General features: G+C 37.0%; 1 protein-coding gene across 1 annotated transcript in view; it reads left to right on the top strand.

Annotated features, from left to right (window-relative positions):
* The first annotated feature begins 6,168 nt into the window (after positions 1 to 6,168).
* The window catches only part of GPC6 (glypican 6), a 646,529-nt gene continuing 634,699 nt past the window's right edge, over positions 6,169 to 17,998 (top strand). Inside the window, exons 1-3 of the mRNA XM_064270254.1 lie at positions 6,169 to 6,185; positions 6,326 to 6,380; positions 7,035 to 7,466. Of these exons, the coding sequence (XP_064126324.1) occupies positions 6,169 to 6,185; positions 6,326 to 6,380; positions 7,035 to 7,466 (504 nt within the window). The remainder of the gene's footprint in view (positions 6,186 to 6,325; positions 6,381 to 7,034; positions 7,467 to 17,998) is intronic.

The following is a 17,998-nucleotide window of genomic DNA, read 5'->3' as shown; positions in this document are numbered from 1 at the left end:
TTTTCGTTCATTGGGTTCTGGGATTACAGGTCACTATATTGTCCTGAATCATTTATTTAAATGAGCTTTCAGTGAGGAGTACTTTTGTGAACTTGAGAGTAAAACACAGGTAGTACCAGATTTACATTGTATTTAAGTTGCCAGGAATCACACTTACGACCATTCTTTTTGTTTTTTTATGTCTTATCATTAATATGAACTATATATAATGTTGCAGAGTGTAATTTGCTGATGTCATTATATCTGTAAGTTTACATGTAATGTTTCCAACACTCAAAGACAAAGACCAGATTTTAAAGATACTTATAATAAAAGGCAACAATAATGAAACTTAAAAAAAAAAAGAGTACTTGATTTATGTCAGAACTGACATACAATGGAGTCATTGGAATGGAACCCTGTTCTAAGTCAGGGGGCTACCTGTAGTAAAACACTTCAATTCCCAGGTAAATGCTAAAAAAAAAAAAAACCTGTCACCATCAAGTCGATTCTGACAGAGTAGAACTGCCCCATAGAGTTTACAAGGAGCAGCTGGTGGATTCAAACTGCCAACCTTTGTTTATCAGCTGAACTCTTAACCACTGCACCACCAGGGCTCCAGTTAAATGCTACACAGTTTTAAATCCAATCTCATGCCTAATCCACTACAGAATAGGTTTATCCATAGCAGTATTAATGGGACAACATTTCCAACTTGAAAGGAAGAAGGTTTTGGGGGTTTTATGTGGTCTACAAATTGCTAGAGAGCCTTTAGTTTGACTTTCCCCTCTTGCTGGTGTTTCCCTTTGGCCCTGTGTGCTCTTCTGTTTTTATCCATTTTGTTTTGGAGCTCTCATTTAAAGCCTTTCACAGATATCCTTAGGGCACCTCTTGGCTCTTAGGAGTGGATTCTTGCCCCTTAAGAGGCCTCTCCAAGCTATCAGGCAGCATCCCACAGGCCTTCCTTTTGCTTTTGGAACAGTGGTGTTTTTTATCTACAAGATTGTTCTCCCACTTAAGGCAGTCTGCCCCGCAGCAAACAGATGTTTGCATCCGGATCTCCCCTCTAGATGAATAAAACACTCCCAGAGGCTAGTGCTGGCTGGAAGAGTTCTCTTGTGCACCTATGAAGCATAACTTAGCCTTAAGCACCCATCTTTGATGTATATTTTGTGATTGGGGAAGAAGACAAAAAAAAAAATCAAATTGCATTTCTGTCAAGCTGTTTCTTGAAGATGAGAGTTTCTGTTGACTGGTGTTTTAATCCAATGTGAGCTTTGTCCTGTCTGGTTAAACAAAGGTCAGATTGAGATTGCTTTTCCTTATATTGTTCTTCAATTTGGTTCTCTGCGTTACTGTTTGCATGTAATACTTCATCAGCAAAATGGATCGGATAACTGTCTTCCCAACCTCCATCATGTTTGGTTTGCTGAGAAACAATTTTTATCCAAGCATAAAATAGTTTGTTCAAAGAGTCAACCTTCAAAAGGTGGAAGTTTATGGACATGTTGAAAATGAAATGAGCATACTTATTTTTGGAGGACATTAGTTTTGCCTCAGTGCCTTGGATCCTCATATTTCATGTGATCTAAGATCAATGCACCTCAAGGTAGCAAAATTTGTCATAATTGGCTGATCCATTAGTGTCTTCTAACATCAAATATTAACTTTGACTGTGAGATCACTAAACCATATAATGATTTTGAACAAGGAATAATAGTTTGACTTTTGAGAACCGGTGAAGTTAATAGCAAACTTTTGTTCACTCTGCCTGTTTGAGACAATGACACAACTTTAGTCGAAAACTTAAGTTTGGAATCTAATGAAGTGTTTCTTGAGCCATATTTATTGAAAGATATCAACTTGTTTTCTATATTCAACTGTTGTTAGTGGCGCCTTCTAGTTAATTCCAAATCATAGCAACCCCATGTGACAGAGTAGAACTGCCCCATAGGGTTTTCTAGGCTGTAATTAAGAGCTCAGCTGCTAACCAAAAGGCTGGCAGTTCGAATCCACCAGCTTCTCTTTGGAAACCCTGTGGGGCGGTTCTACTCTGCCCTATAGTCTCCATGAGTCAGAATAGACTCCACGGCAACAGGAATCTTTATGGGAGAAGATGGCCAGGTCTTTCTCCCTCAAAGCCACTGGGTAGGTTTGAACCGCCAACCTTTAGGTTAGCAGCTGAGCACTTACTCATTGCATCACCAGGGCTCCTTTACTAATATTAATTTAAGTATAAGAAAGCAAACTGCAGTGAACTGGTAGCCTGCTTTTACCCATTCAGCTTCAAGTGGTGATAAGCATGATATTTCAGAGGCCCAATGTCGGGAGGGAAAAAGCCTAAAGAGAGTTACCTTCAATAGAAGAAAGAAAAAAAAAAAAATGAAATTTTTATCCCTAGAGACAAGCACTTATGGCTCAAATCTTTGGAGAACAATAGGAATCAAAGATTTTTTTTTTTTTCTTTAGCCTTTTGCAAATCCAGACCACACTATTGATTACTGACTATTCATTGCTGAAGGCAGTACTCCGTATTCAATGAATTAAGCTTTAATTCCTGAGTCCAACAAAATAATTGACCTCAAAAAGAAGATAAATGAACAGGCTGTCCTGAGCTCATGATGAGAATCCACTTTCCAGTCTCATTATATTAGTATTTTTCAAATCAGTGATTTTTTTTCCAGCTTCTTTCAAAATCTATAAAACCTTTCAGCCTCTTCCCATATCAAAAAACCCAATCTATTTTCATTCTTGGTTTCAAGGTTGAAAGGTTTTACTTACGAAATTTTTATACTTCAGTATTAATAATATAATATAGTGTCCATTTTTGAACAAGCCGACTCGACAGCAGTGGTTTTGGGTTAGGTAACTAGTATTTCTGAAAAAAATCTGAAATAATCGGATTTCATAAAATCATAAATAATGATACATAGATAGAGACAAATAGCTGTCATCAGTCAGTGCTTACTCATGGCGACCTTATGTACAACTGAATGAACGTTGCCTGGTTCTGAGCTGCCCTTACAATCTCCAGCATGTTCAAGTCCATTGTTGCAGCTGTTTTGCCAATCCATCTCACCAAGCATCTCCCTTACCCTCACTGGCCCTCTGCGTCACCAGACATGATATCCCTATCCAATAGTTAAGCCCTCCTGATGATGTTGTGTCCAAGGCATGCAAGTTGGGCAATGCTCTGTTGTGATCTACAAGGTTTACATTGGAAAATTTTCAGTAGCACATTACCAGGCCTTTCTTCCTAATTTGTCTTAGTGCTGAAGATCTGCTGAAACCTGTCCACCATGGGTGATCCTGCTGGTATTTGAAATACCAGTGACATAGCATTCATCATCATAACAACACACAAGCCATAGCTGTACTACAAACTAATAGACAGGTGGTGGAACTTCGATATATAGCATACTTTATGTATAGCATAAATTGATCACTTGGTGATTTTGAAAATTTTGCCCTATCTGCTTCAACAATCATTTTTCTTATCTGATCCCTGAAGGGTAGAGAAGTTTAATAATATTTAAACTGATGTTACATTTAGAGAAAATAAAAATAAGAACTATTTGGTGACTTGAACCAGATCACACAGGGGATATGAACCATAACTTTGAGGTACTTACCTCAGTTGTTGCTGCCACTGTAGAAACAGAATTTCTGCATTCATAGAGATGGCAAATTATTTCATAGTAAGAGGGTAAACAAGAGAACAGAGTTCATTTCAAGCCCTGGTGCTTTGGTTTTAATTGAAAACAAATGTAAACAATCATCATTATTATACCCAAAAACCAAAACCAAATCCATTGCTGTCAACTTGACTCCCATAGGACAGAGTAGAACTGTCCCATAGGGTTTTCAAGGAGCGCCTGGTGGATTTGAACCTCTGACCTTTTGATTAGCAGCCAAACTCTTAACCAGTGTACCACCACGGTTTCCATCATCACTATAAACACTTTTAATTATTGAGACAGTGGTTCAATTCACTATTATTCAGAATTGAAATAGCTAAACCAAGCACTCCTTCAGCCAACTTCCAATAAAGCTGAAATGAAGTGTAATTGCCATGGAGTTTATGGAGAGAGACTCATCACCTCTTTACTTCTGTGTCCCATGAGCGAACCTCCCAGAGATCCAGAAGAGAGAACACCTTTATTTTACTCCTATTTGGGTTCCTTAAGGTGTTCAAGACTTGATTTGCCACCTCATTAGCTGAGATGGGACATAGCTTCAGGGAATAAAATGTGACTATGAAGAGAAGGAAACCACACCGGAGATCACATGATACAATTTTGCATGAAAAACAACTTGTTTTTTCAACAATATAAATGAGTATGCATGTGGACCTCACTAGATGGAATACACAGGAATAAAATCCACTATATTTATGGAAAGAGAGGATGGAGAATCTCAATAACAACAGTCAGAATAAGGCCAGGGGATGAATGCAAAACAGATCATCAATTGCTCATATGCAAGTTTAAGTTGAAAAAGTTGAAGCTGAAGAAAATTAAAACAAGTCCATGAGAGCCAAAGTATGGCCTTGAGTATATCCCACATGAATTTCAAGAACATCTCAACAACAGATTTGACACATTGAACACTAATGACCAAAGACCAGTCGATTCGTGGAATGACATCAAGGACATCAAAGGTGAAGAGAGCAAAAGTTCATTAAAAAGACAGGAAAGAAAAAAGAGACCAAAATGGATGTCAGAAGAGACTCTGAAACTTGCTCTTGAATATAAATAGCTAAAGCGAAGGGAAGAAATGACAAAGTAAAAGAGCTGAACAGAAGATTTGAAAGATAGGCTCTAGAAGACAAAGTATCATAATGAAACGTGCAAAGACATGGAGCTAGAAAACCAAATGGGAAGAACATGCTCAGCATTTCTCAAACTGAAATAAATGAAGGAAAAAAATTCAAAACTCGAGTTGCAATATTGAAGGATTCCATGGGGCATCAATAGAAGTTGGAAGGAATACACAGAGTCATTGTTCCAAAAAGATTTGGTCAACATTCAATTGTTTCAAGAGCTTGCATATGATCAAGAACTGGGTGCTGAAAGAAGAAGTTCAAGCTTCGCTGAAGGCATTGGTGACAAACAAGGCTCCAGGAATTGACAGAATATCAATTGAGAAGTTTCAACAAATGGATGCAGAGCTCTAAGTATTCACTCGTCTATGCCAAGAAATTTGGAACACAGCTATCTGGTCAACTTACTGGAAGAGATCCATATTTGTACCCATTCCAAAGAAAGGTGATCAGACAGAATACAGAAATTATCAAACAATACCATTAATATCACATGCAAGTAAATTTTGCTGAAGATCATTCAAAAGCAGGTGCAGAAGTACATCAACAGGAAATTGCCAGAAATCCAAGCTGGACTGAGAAGAGGTAATGGAATGGGGAATATCACTGCTGATGTCAGATGGATCTTGGCTGAAATCAGAGAATACTAGAAGGATGTTTACCTTTGTTTTATTAACTTCACAAAGGCATTCGTCTGTGTAGATCATAACAAATTATAAATAACATTGAGAAGAATGGGAATTCTAGAACAGGTAGTTGTGTTCATTTGGAGCCTATACATAGATCAAAGGCAGTTGTTCAAACAGAATAAGGGGATACTTCTTGGTTTAAAAAGATATGTGTCAGGGTTGTATTCTTTTACCGTATGTATTCAATCTTTATGCTGAGCAAATAATCAGAGAAGCTGGGCTACATGAAGAAGAACGTGGCACCAGGATTGGGGGAAAACTCATTAATAACCTGCAATATGCAGATGATACAACTTTCTTGCTGAAAGCAAAGCAGACTTGAAGCACTTATTGATAAAGATCAAAGACTACAGCCCTTAGCATGGATTACTCCTTAAGATAAAGAAAAAAATCGTCACAACTGGGCCAATAAACAACATCATGATAAAGAGAGAAAATAACGAAGTTGTCAAGGATTTCATTTTACTTGAAACCACAACGATATCCACAGAAGGAGCAGTCGATGTATTGCACTGAGCAAATCTGCTGCAAAAGAGCTCTTTAAGGTGTTAAAAAACAAAGATGCCACTTGGAGGACTAAGGCATGCCTGACTCAAGCCATGGTATTTGCAATTGCCTCATACGCCTGCAAAAGCTGAACACTGAATAGGAAGACTGAAGAATTGACGCATTTGAACTATGGCTAAAAGTCCCCAGTGACGCTAACTTGTTTGACTTTTTGCATCCTGTAACGATCCGAGCAACACTCAAGTGCTGCTGTAGAAGACCCACTGCCATTGCCTTCGATGCTGTAGGATAGGAGAGTGCATTTCGTGGGATACTCTTTTTCCTTTAGAACCTCTAAACCAGAAATTGCAATTATCTATATTTTATTCAAGTTCTGTACAATGGTAGGTTCTGTTTGTAATGATAATTCAGGGTATTTCATTGCTTTCTGATTCATTATGGCAGCCCACATTAGTTCATTATAGCTTTTGTATTAGGTGAATTTAATTGAATTATGAATCTCTGAACACTGATAATTGATTGCTATATATAGAAACCCCAAAGAGTCCAAAATATTACATTAATTTGAATATCCCATTTGCAAACTATTCCAAATATAAACAATTTAATTGAATTTAGTGTTAGAACAAATTCATAAATGGACAGAAGCAAATGTATTCATCAGTATGCATTTGTTATTATGTTAATGACAATATTGGCACATTATATTTGCAACATGTTTTGATTTTAATTTCTATTACACCATGAGATTTTCTGAAATGTAATAATAAATGCAAAAACTAATTGAGCAATTTTGGGGAGTTATTAAATGGCAAATTCCTAATGTTAATGGTTGCTCTTCCAAATGGAAATCACGTGGTCTTTTTTCTTTAACTTGTGAAGGATCATAGATACAGGTCAAATCTCATTTCAAATATTGTTATCAATGGTTCCTTGATACTCTAATCACAGGGTACTTTATTATGCCCACTAAAAGCAGTTGTTTTTAGGATAAATAGATGCTCGTTTGTTTTTTGTTGCTATTGTTTTGTTTTTAGATCTTACAAGTTCATGACTACTTTCTCGTTTTATTGACAGAATTTTTCCGCGAGCTCCTGGAGAATGCGGAAAAGTCACTCAATGATATGTTTGTACGGACCTATGGGATGCTGTACATGCAAAACTCAGAAGTGTTCCAGGACCTCTTCACGGAGCTGAAAAGGTACTACACGGGGGGCAACGTGAACCTGGAGGAGATGCTCAACGACTTCTGGGCTCGGCTCCTGGAACGGATGTTTCAGCTGATAAACCCGCAGTATCACTTCAGCGAGGACTACTTGGAGTGCGTGAGCAAATACACAGACCAGCTGAAGCCGTTTGGCGATGTGCCCCGGAAATTGAAGATTCAGGTCACCCGTGCTTTCATTGCCGCTCGAACGTTTGTCCAAGGACTGACTGTGGGCAGAGAAGTTGCAAATCGAGTTTCCAAGGTAATGGCAGAGCTGCTTTCTAATTGGTTTTCTTCTTTCATTCTGTTTTTAAAACACTGAAAAAAAAATCAACCTAAAAGTTCTATTTACAGGGGTCTTTGCTTTTAGAGAAATCAGCTAAATGTCCAAGCTTCATTTTGCTTTATTTCCTTGCTTTGTGTGAGAGAAGACAAGATTTCAAGCAACCCGATGTCATTTCGAACATAAAGTCAATATTTATCCGCAATATAGCAAAGAAGATTTTATCAGGAAGAGTGATAAAAACAGGTGTCTTGCAACCATAATCACTTGGCATTTCCGATCAGAGTTTTTTAAGAATGATAAATATTTACAAAACAGTCCATTCAAGGCTATAATCCTCCAGGAAGTCAAAAGGTGACAGTCTTCATAGGTCCTGCAAACAGAGACAAGTTGTTCTTCAAAACACCAGCAGCTGGCATTCCTTCTTCTTTAGCACACTTGTCAAAGTGGCCACGTTCCTTAATAGTGAAGGAAGAGCCCTTTGCTGACACCTGTAGAACCCAATTAGGGAGGACTAATGAATACAAAGCAGAGTCTGGCAGAGAATTCCTTTTGTTATCCACTGTCTTTGCAATTCAGTGCCATATATTGCACTGGGCTCATGAGAAAGATAAATCACTAATACAGGTTTGTACCTTTCCTTGAGGGTGATGTCTTTAAACCTTTAATGCAAGGGGCCTTTCTCCATTGCTGTCTTTAAACATTGACTATTCCTGTGTCGAGGATATCTGCCTTTGTTTAAGTTCTTCTCTGATATTTAACTGCTCTTATGAGATAGGTATGCCCATTTGTGAGGTCAGCTCAACAAATAAACTGAAAGATGATTACTTGAAGAGATAAAGTAAAAACAATACATACCAGGAATCTGGTATTATGTCACCCAAAGAAGGTCATATTTGAACAAAGATTATTACCAGATACTACTTTTCTATTGCAAAGTACTGCCAAAGAACACACAGTACCTTTTATATCTATTGGTACTATTCTACAGTTTTTTATTTTCACACATTGATCTTTTAAATATTTACATCTTGGCTTAAACATTGTGTTGTTTATCTTTAAAAATGTTTCTGTATGGCACTATTGGTAAAATACATAGAAATTGGTTTCCGATTATCCATTCCTGACAATTTTATTTAAACATATGGAAAGATTATTTGCAATAAGGCCCCAAAGGGGACAATTACAAGGGGTTTAATAATATTAAGTGCAATCAACTCTGATGTTAAAAACGGTGATTTTTTATTGAGGACAAACAATGAAATGAATTAACAAGGAATTGGCCAGATGGAATAAAAAGGGGACATATGATTGCCTGAGGAAAGTCTGTAAAATGTAAATAAGCATAAAACTATATATGTATTCCATTTTTTTTAGCAGATAGATTGCATTACAAAAAAAAAAAAAAAGAATAAGGAGTTTAGTCGCAGGGGCTTCACACTGAAGCCTTTACTACTTGTTGAAGAATAAAACATGAAGTCAGCTTGTGAGAAGTATGAAGTAAGAACTTCAAAGTGGATTGATAAATGCAACTTAAGAATCTTGATTATTTATATTTTATTTTGTTTAAGATTGAATATTATTTACATAAGACTCTTGCCATCTGAGAGGTTCCAATGAGATAAGAGAATATTTTCTAGCAAAACGTCTAATAGGCCGCATTGGACATTGCTGCTCTGCCTTTCTCTCCTGGAATTTCTCAGAGGATAGAAGTAACAACGACATGGAGATGGTGCCTGCCTCCATCATCTCCTGCCTCATCCTGAGATCTTTGTCTACCAAGATTGAACATGCTATTCTTCGTGGTCAAGGTTAAGAGTGATCAACCATTAGTATAGTATGACCTTTGTTTTCTTTTTTGAAAAATGCAGCACCATAACTTCTTCTCCTGTGGTCCCCTCATTTGAGAGGTAGTTGGTGTGCATTTGGGTTGTAGTTTGTGGTCATAAAACCATGGAAAGTTAATTGTTCTACATGGATATTGTCTTGTCTGAACTAAGTGTCATTATATATATATATATATATACACACACACAAAAACAGTGTGCAGATGTCAGTATGGGATTGATGATTTGAGGTGATTGGGGCTGGTGTATGTGTGTGTGTACACACATGAACACAAAGCCTTGGTTTAAATGAACCTGAGAAACTTTTTCTCAAATAATTTATGACTCAGGGATTTAAGTGTTATACCAATAAACCCTGCAACCTAATGATTACCAGATGGTCTGTAGCCGACTAAACCAAAAATGGACCTATTTATACTGTGATGATTTCAGCACCCAAAATATTTTTTATAAAGAAGAATAAAACATTACAAGGACTAAATATATTGGAAGTAAGACTTGTGTTTGAGGTTTAAGCCTTGTTCATAAATCTGAAGCATCTCTGTAGTCTGTTAAGTGAGTGATTTAGAATTGGTGAAATGAGGGCAAAATCTTAGAGAATTCAAGGCAAAATTCCAAAATGGAAATAACCTAGCTTATCTTTTGCATCCTAGTTTGAAGGTCCCCCCCCCTTTCCATTTTTCTCTTCACTAACAGTCATTTAAATTTTGGAAGGCATAATTAATACCTTCTAATTAATTGTTTTGATGAGAAAATTTACCTGTTTAGCAAAACACAGCAGTTTGACACAGATGTTTTGACACAACATTATAGAGAATTTTCTTACTAGAAAATTTGAGAACAAACGTGTAAGAATCAACATAATTCTTTATAAAACTTGTTTGCATCCTTTTTTTTCTAGCCTTTGGTTGAGGAAGCTAATTTTCATTAATAATAGCTGACTCTTAATTAGCAAAGCTGACTCTTAAGAAACATTTATATGGTTGTAGCGTAAATATTTGTGGCTGGTTATCCAGTATTTACTTTCTGTGTGAGTAAGTATTTTTCAGAGTCCCAGGTTTTGACAAGATGTGGAGTATCAGAAACTCGCATACTTTGCTAGTAGAAATGTAAATTGTTGTGTTCGCTTTGAATAGCAGTTTGGAAGCATCTGTGTTGTTGAAGGCATGCAAATCCAAAAACTCTACAATTCCACACATGGATAAACTGTTACACATGTGTACCAGTAAACATGTAGAAGAATGTTCACAGCAGTATTTTTTACAATACCGTTAAAAAAAAATCCCCAAAACGCCCACCTGAATAAATGGTTACCTCTTTAAACCATTAAATCCTATTGTTGTTGTTGTAAGGTGCCGTGGAGTTGGTTCCAACTCATAGTGACTTTATGTACAACAGAAGGAAACACTGCCCAGTCCTGCAGCATACACACAATTATTATTATGCTTGAGCCCATTGTTGCAGCCACTGTGTCAATCCATCTCGTTGAGGGTCTTCCTCTTTTTTGCTGACTCTCTACCTTACCAAGTATGACGTTCTTCTCCTGGGACTGGTCCCTCCTGATAACATGTCCAAAGTATGTGAGATGTAGTCTTACCATCCTTGCTTCTAAGGAGCATTCTGTTGTACTTCCTCCAAGACAGATTTGTTCGTTCCTCTAGCAGTCCATGGTGTACTCAGTATTCTTCGCCAACACCTCAACTCTTAGGCATCAATTCTTCTTCAGTCTTCTTTATTCATCGTCCAGCTTTCTCATGCATATGAGGTGATTGTAAATACTATGGCTGGGGCCAGACGCACGTTAGTCCTCAAGGTGATGTCTCCTTTTTAATACTTTAAAGAGATCTTTTGCAGCAAATTCAGCCAATGCAATGCGTTGTTTGATTTCTCGACTGCTGCTTCCATGGCTGTTGATTGTGGATCCAAGTAAAATGAAACCCTTGACAGCTTCGATCTTCTGTCTATTTATCATGATGTTATTTATTTATTTTATTTATTAGTCCAGTTGTGAAGTTTTTTGTTTCCTTTATGTTGAGGTGTAATTCATACTGAAAGATGTAGTCTTTGATCTTCGTCAGTAAGTGCTTCAAGTCCTCTTCACTTTCAGCAAGCAAGTTTGTGTCATCTGCATAATACAGGTTGTTAATGAGTCTTCCTCCAATTCTGATGCCCCGTTCTTCTTCATATAGTCCAGCTTCTCAGATTATTTGCTCAGCATGCTGACTAAGTATGATGAAAGGATACAACCCTGAGGCACACCTTTCCTGACTTTAAACCATGCAGTATCCCCTTGTTCTGTTCAAACGACTGCCTCTTGATCTATGTACAGGTTCCTTATGAGCACAATTAAGTGTTCTGGAATTCCCATTCTTCGCAATGTTATCCATAATTTGTTATGAAATCCTATAGAGAAGTGAAAATAAGTGAACTACCTCTGCACTTGTGAGTGAACCACAGAAGTCTAATTCTGAGAGAACATAATAGGAAACCGTGGTGGCATAGTGGTTAAGAGCTACGGCTGCTAACCAAAATGTTGAGAGTTCGAATCTACCAGGTGCTCCTTGAAAACACTATGGGGCAGTTCTACTCTGTCCTATAGGGTCACTAGGAGTTGGAATCGACTCAATGACAATGGGTTTGGGTTTTTTTAGTTTTTTTATTGTTATTATTATAAAAAAGAATACATGCTATTTTTATAAAGTTCAGAAATATGAGACACTAAGCAATATCATATTAACATTATAAAGAAAAAATCCAAGAAATATAAACACAAAGATCAGAATGTGGTTGCCCCTGGGGTAGGATTTGTGGATGTGACTAAGGAGGGATAGATACACAGGGATTTCCAAAGGTATTGATAGCATGCATGTCTTAAGCTAAGTGCTATTTGTGTGTGTGTGTGTGTGTGTGTGTATTATAAGATACTTCTAATAAAAGAAATTCAGGTGATAAAAGACTTTACCATTGTTGACCTGTGATTCTTTTCAGGTGTGTAGCTAAGATCACCCCACTGACCTACCTTCAGTTTGGAGAGTTGCTGCAGTTAATGTATTCACCAAAGTGAATTTTTCCAACCCTTATCACTGCTAACAAAACAATATCCATGATCTATATGTGTGATAGATGATACGGGGTAGGGATAAAGAGGAAAAAGCTCTGATAGGAACATAAAAACATTATATAGTAGTTTTTGAGAGAAAGGATCTAGACTGTTTTTTAATATCGCCCCTTCCTTAAAACCCCATGTTCCCACCCTTTTATGCACCCATTGCTGAAAGGAAACATGGACACCAGCAGTCACTCTGAAGGCTTACCCGACATTGTGAAGAACACAGAAGGAGGGCTACATAAAAAGGCATTAACCAGTTGTTTGCTCAGACCAACCTTCAATTATTCTTCATGGAGGTAAATAAGGAAGTGACTGAATCCCCCCATCATCATGCCATTTACACAAACAAAACATGACTTTCATATCTTTTTGCTTTAATAAAAGTGACTTCTATGAGTAAAGCTGTAAGTGTTGTCAATAGCAACCACTTCAATTACATTAGTCATTTTCATTGTTTCCTTGTGTATATCTTAGGTAGGTAGTGAAACTGGGGATCCATAGAACTTAAACTATTTCCAAATACGGTCATGTATTGATCTACCTCTATCTCTCCATCTGTCTCACTCTTTAAAATCTCCTCTGTGGGTTATAACTTTGAAAAGAAAGCCTGACTTCTAGTCTTTAGTAAGACCAGAATATTTCCATCAGCAGATACGTGCCGATGTCTTCTATACAAGTCTTCTATAGAGATGGGTGTTTTTACATCAAGAGCCCCTTAACTGCTTCATCTACCTGCGTAAACAGCCTTGCATTAGTAATGGGTGCCTAGAAAGCAATAAACAGAATCAATTTTCAATAAATGCGGTTGATGGACTTTAAGGCTGAGAAAATTTATCATCAAATTTGATGAAATGAAGGCTATGAAATGCATGCGTTAAAGCGTGCTCTGATGGCAATGGAAAAGCATTCGAAAGAATTCACCGTGGACACGGTTTACAAGGGAAAAGGTATTTTATTTCATTGTTTGGGGGAAAGAATTTAAAACGTAAAGTTCGATCACCTATTGTAGCGATCACCTGAGTTATTGGTTTAGTCCTTTCTGTGGTGTATTTTAATTGGAGTTAATTTTTGTAGCATGATCCAAAAAGGAAAAAGACCTTAGATGAATGAAACGTTTTTGTAGTCCTCCCCACCCCCCACCATGGTCAGTGTATTCTGCTCTGTAACTGATGAGTATTTAATGTAGATTACTTTAGTAACATACAGTGTTAGTAAGAAGAGGTAAGCCTTTTGAAATTATCAATAATGGTTCAATGTTTACAACTTTTAAGTCAGCATAAATTATCTTACTAACTGCCTTATGATGATGATGTAGACATTATATTTAGAAAGTACTTTGCAGTTGATAAATAAATGATTTCAGGATAGAAAATAGTAACAAGATGATATTAGCACGAGGAACCATAACAACAAAAATAGCTTAATGCAATTCATTCAAAATGTATGAATTTTACCAGGCTCCAGATACAGTGGTAAGCATTGGAAGTCACAGGAGCAAAGCAAGTTCAAATGTCAGAAGGAGAAAAAGCCTGTTTCTCTCTAGATTAACATGTGGGAAGCATCACAGATGAGTTTACAGAAGTAGGAGAGGGAGCTCCATTTTGATTAAAACAAAATCTTTAATATTAATTTTGAGTTCTCTTGCAAAATATATAGCCTAGGTGTGGACATTTAGAAAACTGGCTGGGTTAAGAAGAAGGGTCAAAACTGAAGAAAATGAAACCTTTTGTTTCCATTGCATTAAACGCTATTCGTGCATCATTTCCTGTTGTTCACTTGTAGTCTATGTCTGTTTCTAATAACCTATCCTTGAGTTATGCTATTTTATTTTAAAACTCAACTATCTATTGAAATATCATTAAAATCACTGTCTTTCTCTTCACTAAGTCCGATTTTGTGGAAGTTTTATTTATACTGAAAGGAGAAATTAGGAGGTTTTTTAACCCCTCTAAATGGACCATGGCTAGAAAAAGTTTGTGGACCACAGTTCTGACTATACTGTACCTTTTAATTATAATGTTTGTGTCCACTACAGCCCAACATGGAATGCTTATAATGACTCAACATCCGTCTGACCAAAAATATGGATCCTTGTGCAAGTAGAGCCATTATGGACATTTGGGTTAGTCCTCATCAATACACATTTGTTCAGTGGAGGGTGCAACAAAGACCCTCCAGCACAGCAGCTACTGTGCCTGTCTTGTTCAGGTTGTATCTCCAATCTCACACACAGTCCCTGGCACATAGTTTGCTCCCATTTAGAAATGATTGTCTGCTTGCTGATTGATTTGAGAATCCCCAATATGTAAATGTTCGTTGACAAGGGACGTTAACATTTAGCCTGCAAAAGCATAGAAGAGGATCAGAGGAAACATCAGGGAACATATATTTTTAGAGGATAGAAAAAAGGAGAACAAAGAGGAGAACCAGAAAAGCATATTGTCCTAAAAGTAAAGGTAGAGAAATTTTCAAGAAATAGAATGGATAATGGGAAGGGAACGAAAACAGACCTTTGAATTTGACCAGTAGGTTGTTAATGACTTTGGCAAGAGCAGTTTGAATAGAACGGTTTTAATTGGTTGAAGAGTTAACTCATCTGCCTCTACACATTCTAGATCAGGGTATGCAAAGTACGGTCCATAGACTGATGCCATGTCCATGAGCTGTCGCCGTTCTACAAAAAGGAAATACAAAAATTGAAAGTGTTGGTAAACCTTTATAGTAATTTTGCATTGTCTCAACATCTCTGACGCCATCAGTGGCGTCTTCCTTGGGGACTATTGAACTTGCACTGTGAGTGTCCTGTGGTATGAACTGCTTAGTAGTCATATGCTTAGGATCATGTATGAGGTCACAACGTATTGGGACAAAACAAACAATCAAGCGGAGCTTGTTCAGATAGCTTGCACCTCTGATGCTCTGAGAAGTATTAATCTAGAATGGTGTTAATAGGAAAATAATAAACTTACGTTGATTGATTATGTTAGTGTGTCTGGGCATTAACATTACATCTTGCATATATTCAGTTTCCCTTTAACCCTTCCAGTGCCTCGAAGTCCTAGTCCTCCCCAAGCCCCCTTGGGGTAGCGTCTATATTTACAACCATGCCGAGGCTCAGTAAACGCGTTTTTATTGACATGCCTGTGTTTGCCTGTGTCCCACAAATGCAAACGCCCTCTGTCACCATCAGATAACATGGAAAATGTGTCCTACAAGCAGACATCTTTGTTACTAAGAGGGAACATCCGCTAGCAAAATGTGCCAATTAAGGTACAACAGAAATAAAAAAAGGCCCAAAGATCAAACTCTCGTGCTGTAACTCAAAGAATGCTGCTTATAAAATGGCCTCACAAAGCAAAAGGGACCTGACAGTTTACCCTAATATCCATGCTGCCTCTGTTGTCTCTTGTTTGTCTCTGAATTCATTTATGCTCTTCCTACCAGACGGTTCTATGCAACAAGGCTGGAACGATAGCTGGACTGTAATTACTTACACAGGCAAAGGCACGTTCAGAGTACTGGCAGGAAAATATACAGGGTGTGTGATATTATAGGTTGAACTTGAAAGTTTGGAGGATTTCCATTTTATTGTCCCATCTTCAGAGATTCAGTGTTACAAGGACATTCCCTGAGGCAATATCAGTGCACTGTAGAGGTTTATGAGCCAAGATACACATCAAAAAGAATTTTAATAAAGCTTGACAGATATATTGTGCTAATAGTGCTGACACAGTGAAGCAGGACTATGGGGTGTATGACATACTAATTTTTTTTTTTTTTAAATGAGGTATTAGGTCATACCGATATTTGTTTGTAAGAAAGATGGTGGGGATATGTTATTACATACCATAGATTTTCTCCATTGCCATCTTTGTGATTATAATAAAGAGTTATGCCCCTTCGCAAGTATGCATTATACCTCTCAGCCTTGATGAGCAGTATTCAGTGCAAACACAATGGGCCAATCCCAGATGCTTAGAAGGTAATATTCATCCCAAACGATGTTGAAACTCTACACATTCTTGTGTCTAAATTGGATAGCCAAGAGTGAAAATGGACAGTTCAGAGTGTCAGTGATAGGATAATGGTGACTTTGACATTCAGATGGGAGTAAAACTAGAGCCTAATTAATAGATACCCCCGGTTAACATCAATTGACACTTGAGTAGCTCACATATAAATAGAATTTTTTAATTCATTCTTGCCTTTGCAGAAATGTGCTGTATGTCAAAAATGCTGCTGTTATATTTACTATTCAACCAATAACAAGGGATTTTACATGGAAATTTCATTCTCTTTATTCCATAGCATTAGGAAATGAGGAAGGCAATCTTTTCTGTACTGATTTTGTATAAGATTTTGGCAATCAAACAGGTTCACTCATGGCGCATTTTAAAGTTTCATAAATGTATTAATTATGGAAAAAAATATTATACTGTGTGCTATTCTCATCAATAGAAACCAAACCTGTTGCCATCAAGTCGATTCCAACTCATAACAACCCTATAGGACAGAGTAGAACTGACCCATATGGTTTCCAAAGAGTGGCTGGTGGATTTGAACTGTGAACCTTTTGTTAGCAGCTGACCACTTAATCACTGTGTCACCAGGGCTCCACTTTTCTCATAATAGATGCAAAGTATGAGTCTCTCCTAAAAGAAACATATTCATTTATAAATAATGGGAGCTTAAGGTTTCTTAATTTACTCTTGGCATTCTAAAACTACATATTCTCTTGTTTAAAATGTATCTAAACCTAAGGCATCAAGGAAAAAATATTTCACTTTATTACAAGGAAATCGGACATCAATTAGTTTGAAGCATAATATTTTAGGGTGCTTTAAAAAAAAAAAAAAGCAGAGCCAAACGTTCTGGAGAAGGCCTCTTGCCTGTCTTCATAGAATTTCATTGTTCAAATTAGAGGCTGGGCCAAGGAGAATTCATTTTTTGCAATAAAGTATTTTATTGAAAAGACGAACCTTATGATAGCTCACCGCATTTGTAGACAGAAGATAATGATATGAAATATTTATGACACTATTTCCATAAAATATCAGAAATATCTATTTTGGAATAGAGAAAAAAGTACCCTGACATTTTGGCTAGGATAGCAGATAGAATCCAGATTGAAAGTATTTTTCATTTGTGCAGATTTTTTTTTTTTTCAGTGTTAAAGTGATAGCTTTTTTTCCAGCAACAGTCTAAGGTACCAAATGTCTAATAAATTATAGCTCCTTTGACTCCTATCTACCTGCGGTCTCCCTCTTGAGCAATTTATGGGCTTGTGACTTGTGTTGTGACTCTGAGACAAAGAGGATCACTGGAGAAATGAGGTAACCTTGTGAATCACCCAAGCCAAATGGACATTTTTCCCCTTCCAATTACCAAGACAATTCAAATAAAATTGTTACTCTAGCTTTAATACCTGAACAGGTAGTTTTTGCTAATGGTCAGAAAAAAAAAAATAGTTTTATGAATTTTCATATAGATTTTTTCCTGACCGTAAAATCAATATGTGCTCATCAGAGGTAGAAGTGAGTCTAATAAATATGTAT

Source organism: Loxodonta africana, chromosome 17 (assembly GCF_030014295.1).
Source record: "Loxodonta africana isolate mLoxAfr1 chromosome 17, mLoxAfr1.hap2, whole genome shotgun sequence".
Classification (NCBI taxonomy): domain Eukaryota; kingdom Metazoa; phylum Chordata; class Mammalia; order Proboscidea; family Elephantidae; genus Loxodonta; species Loxodonta africana.
The sequence above is the reverse complement of the archived record's forward strand: the minus strand, read 5'-3'. Positions and strand labels throughout refer to the sequence as shown.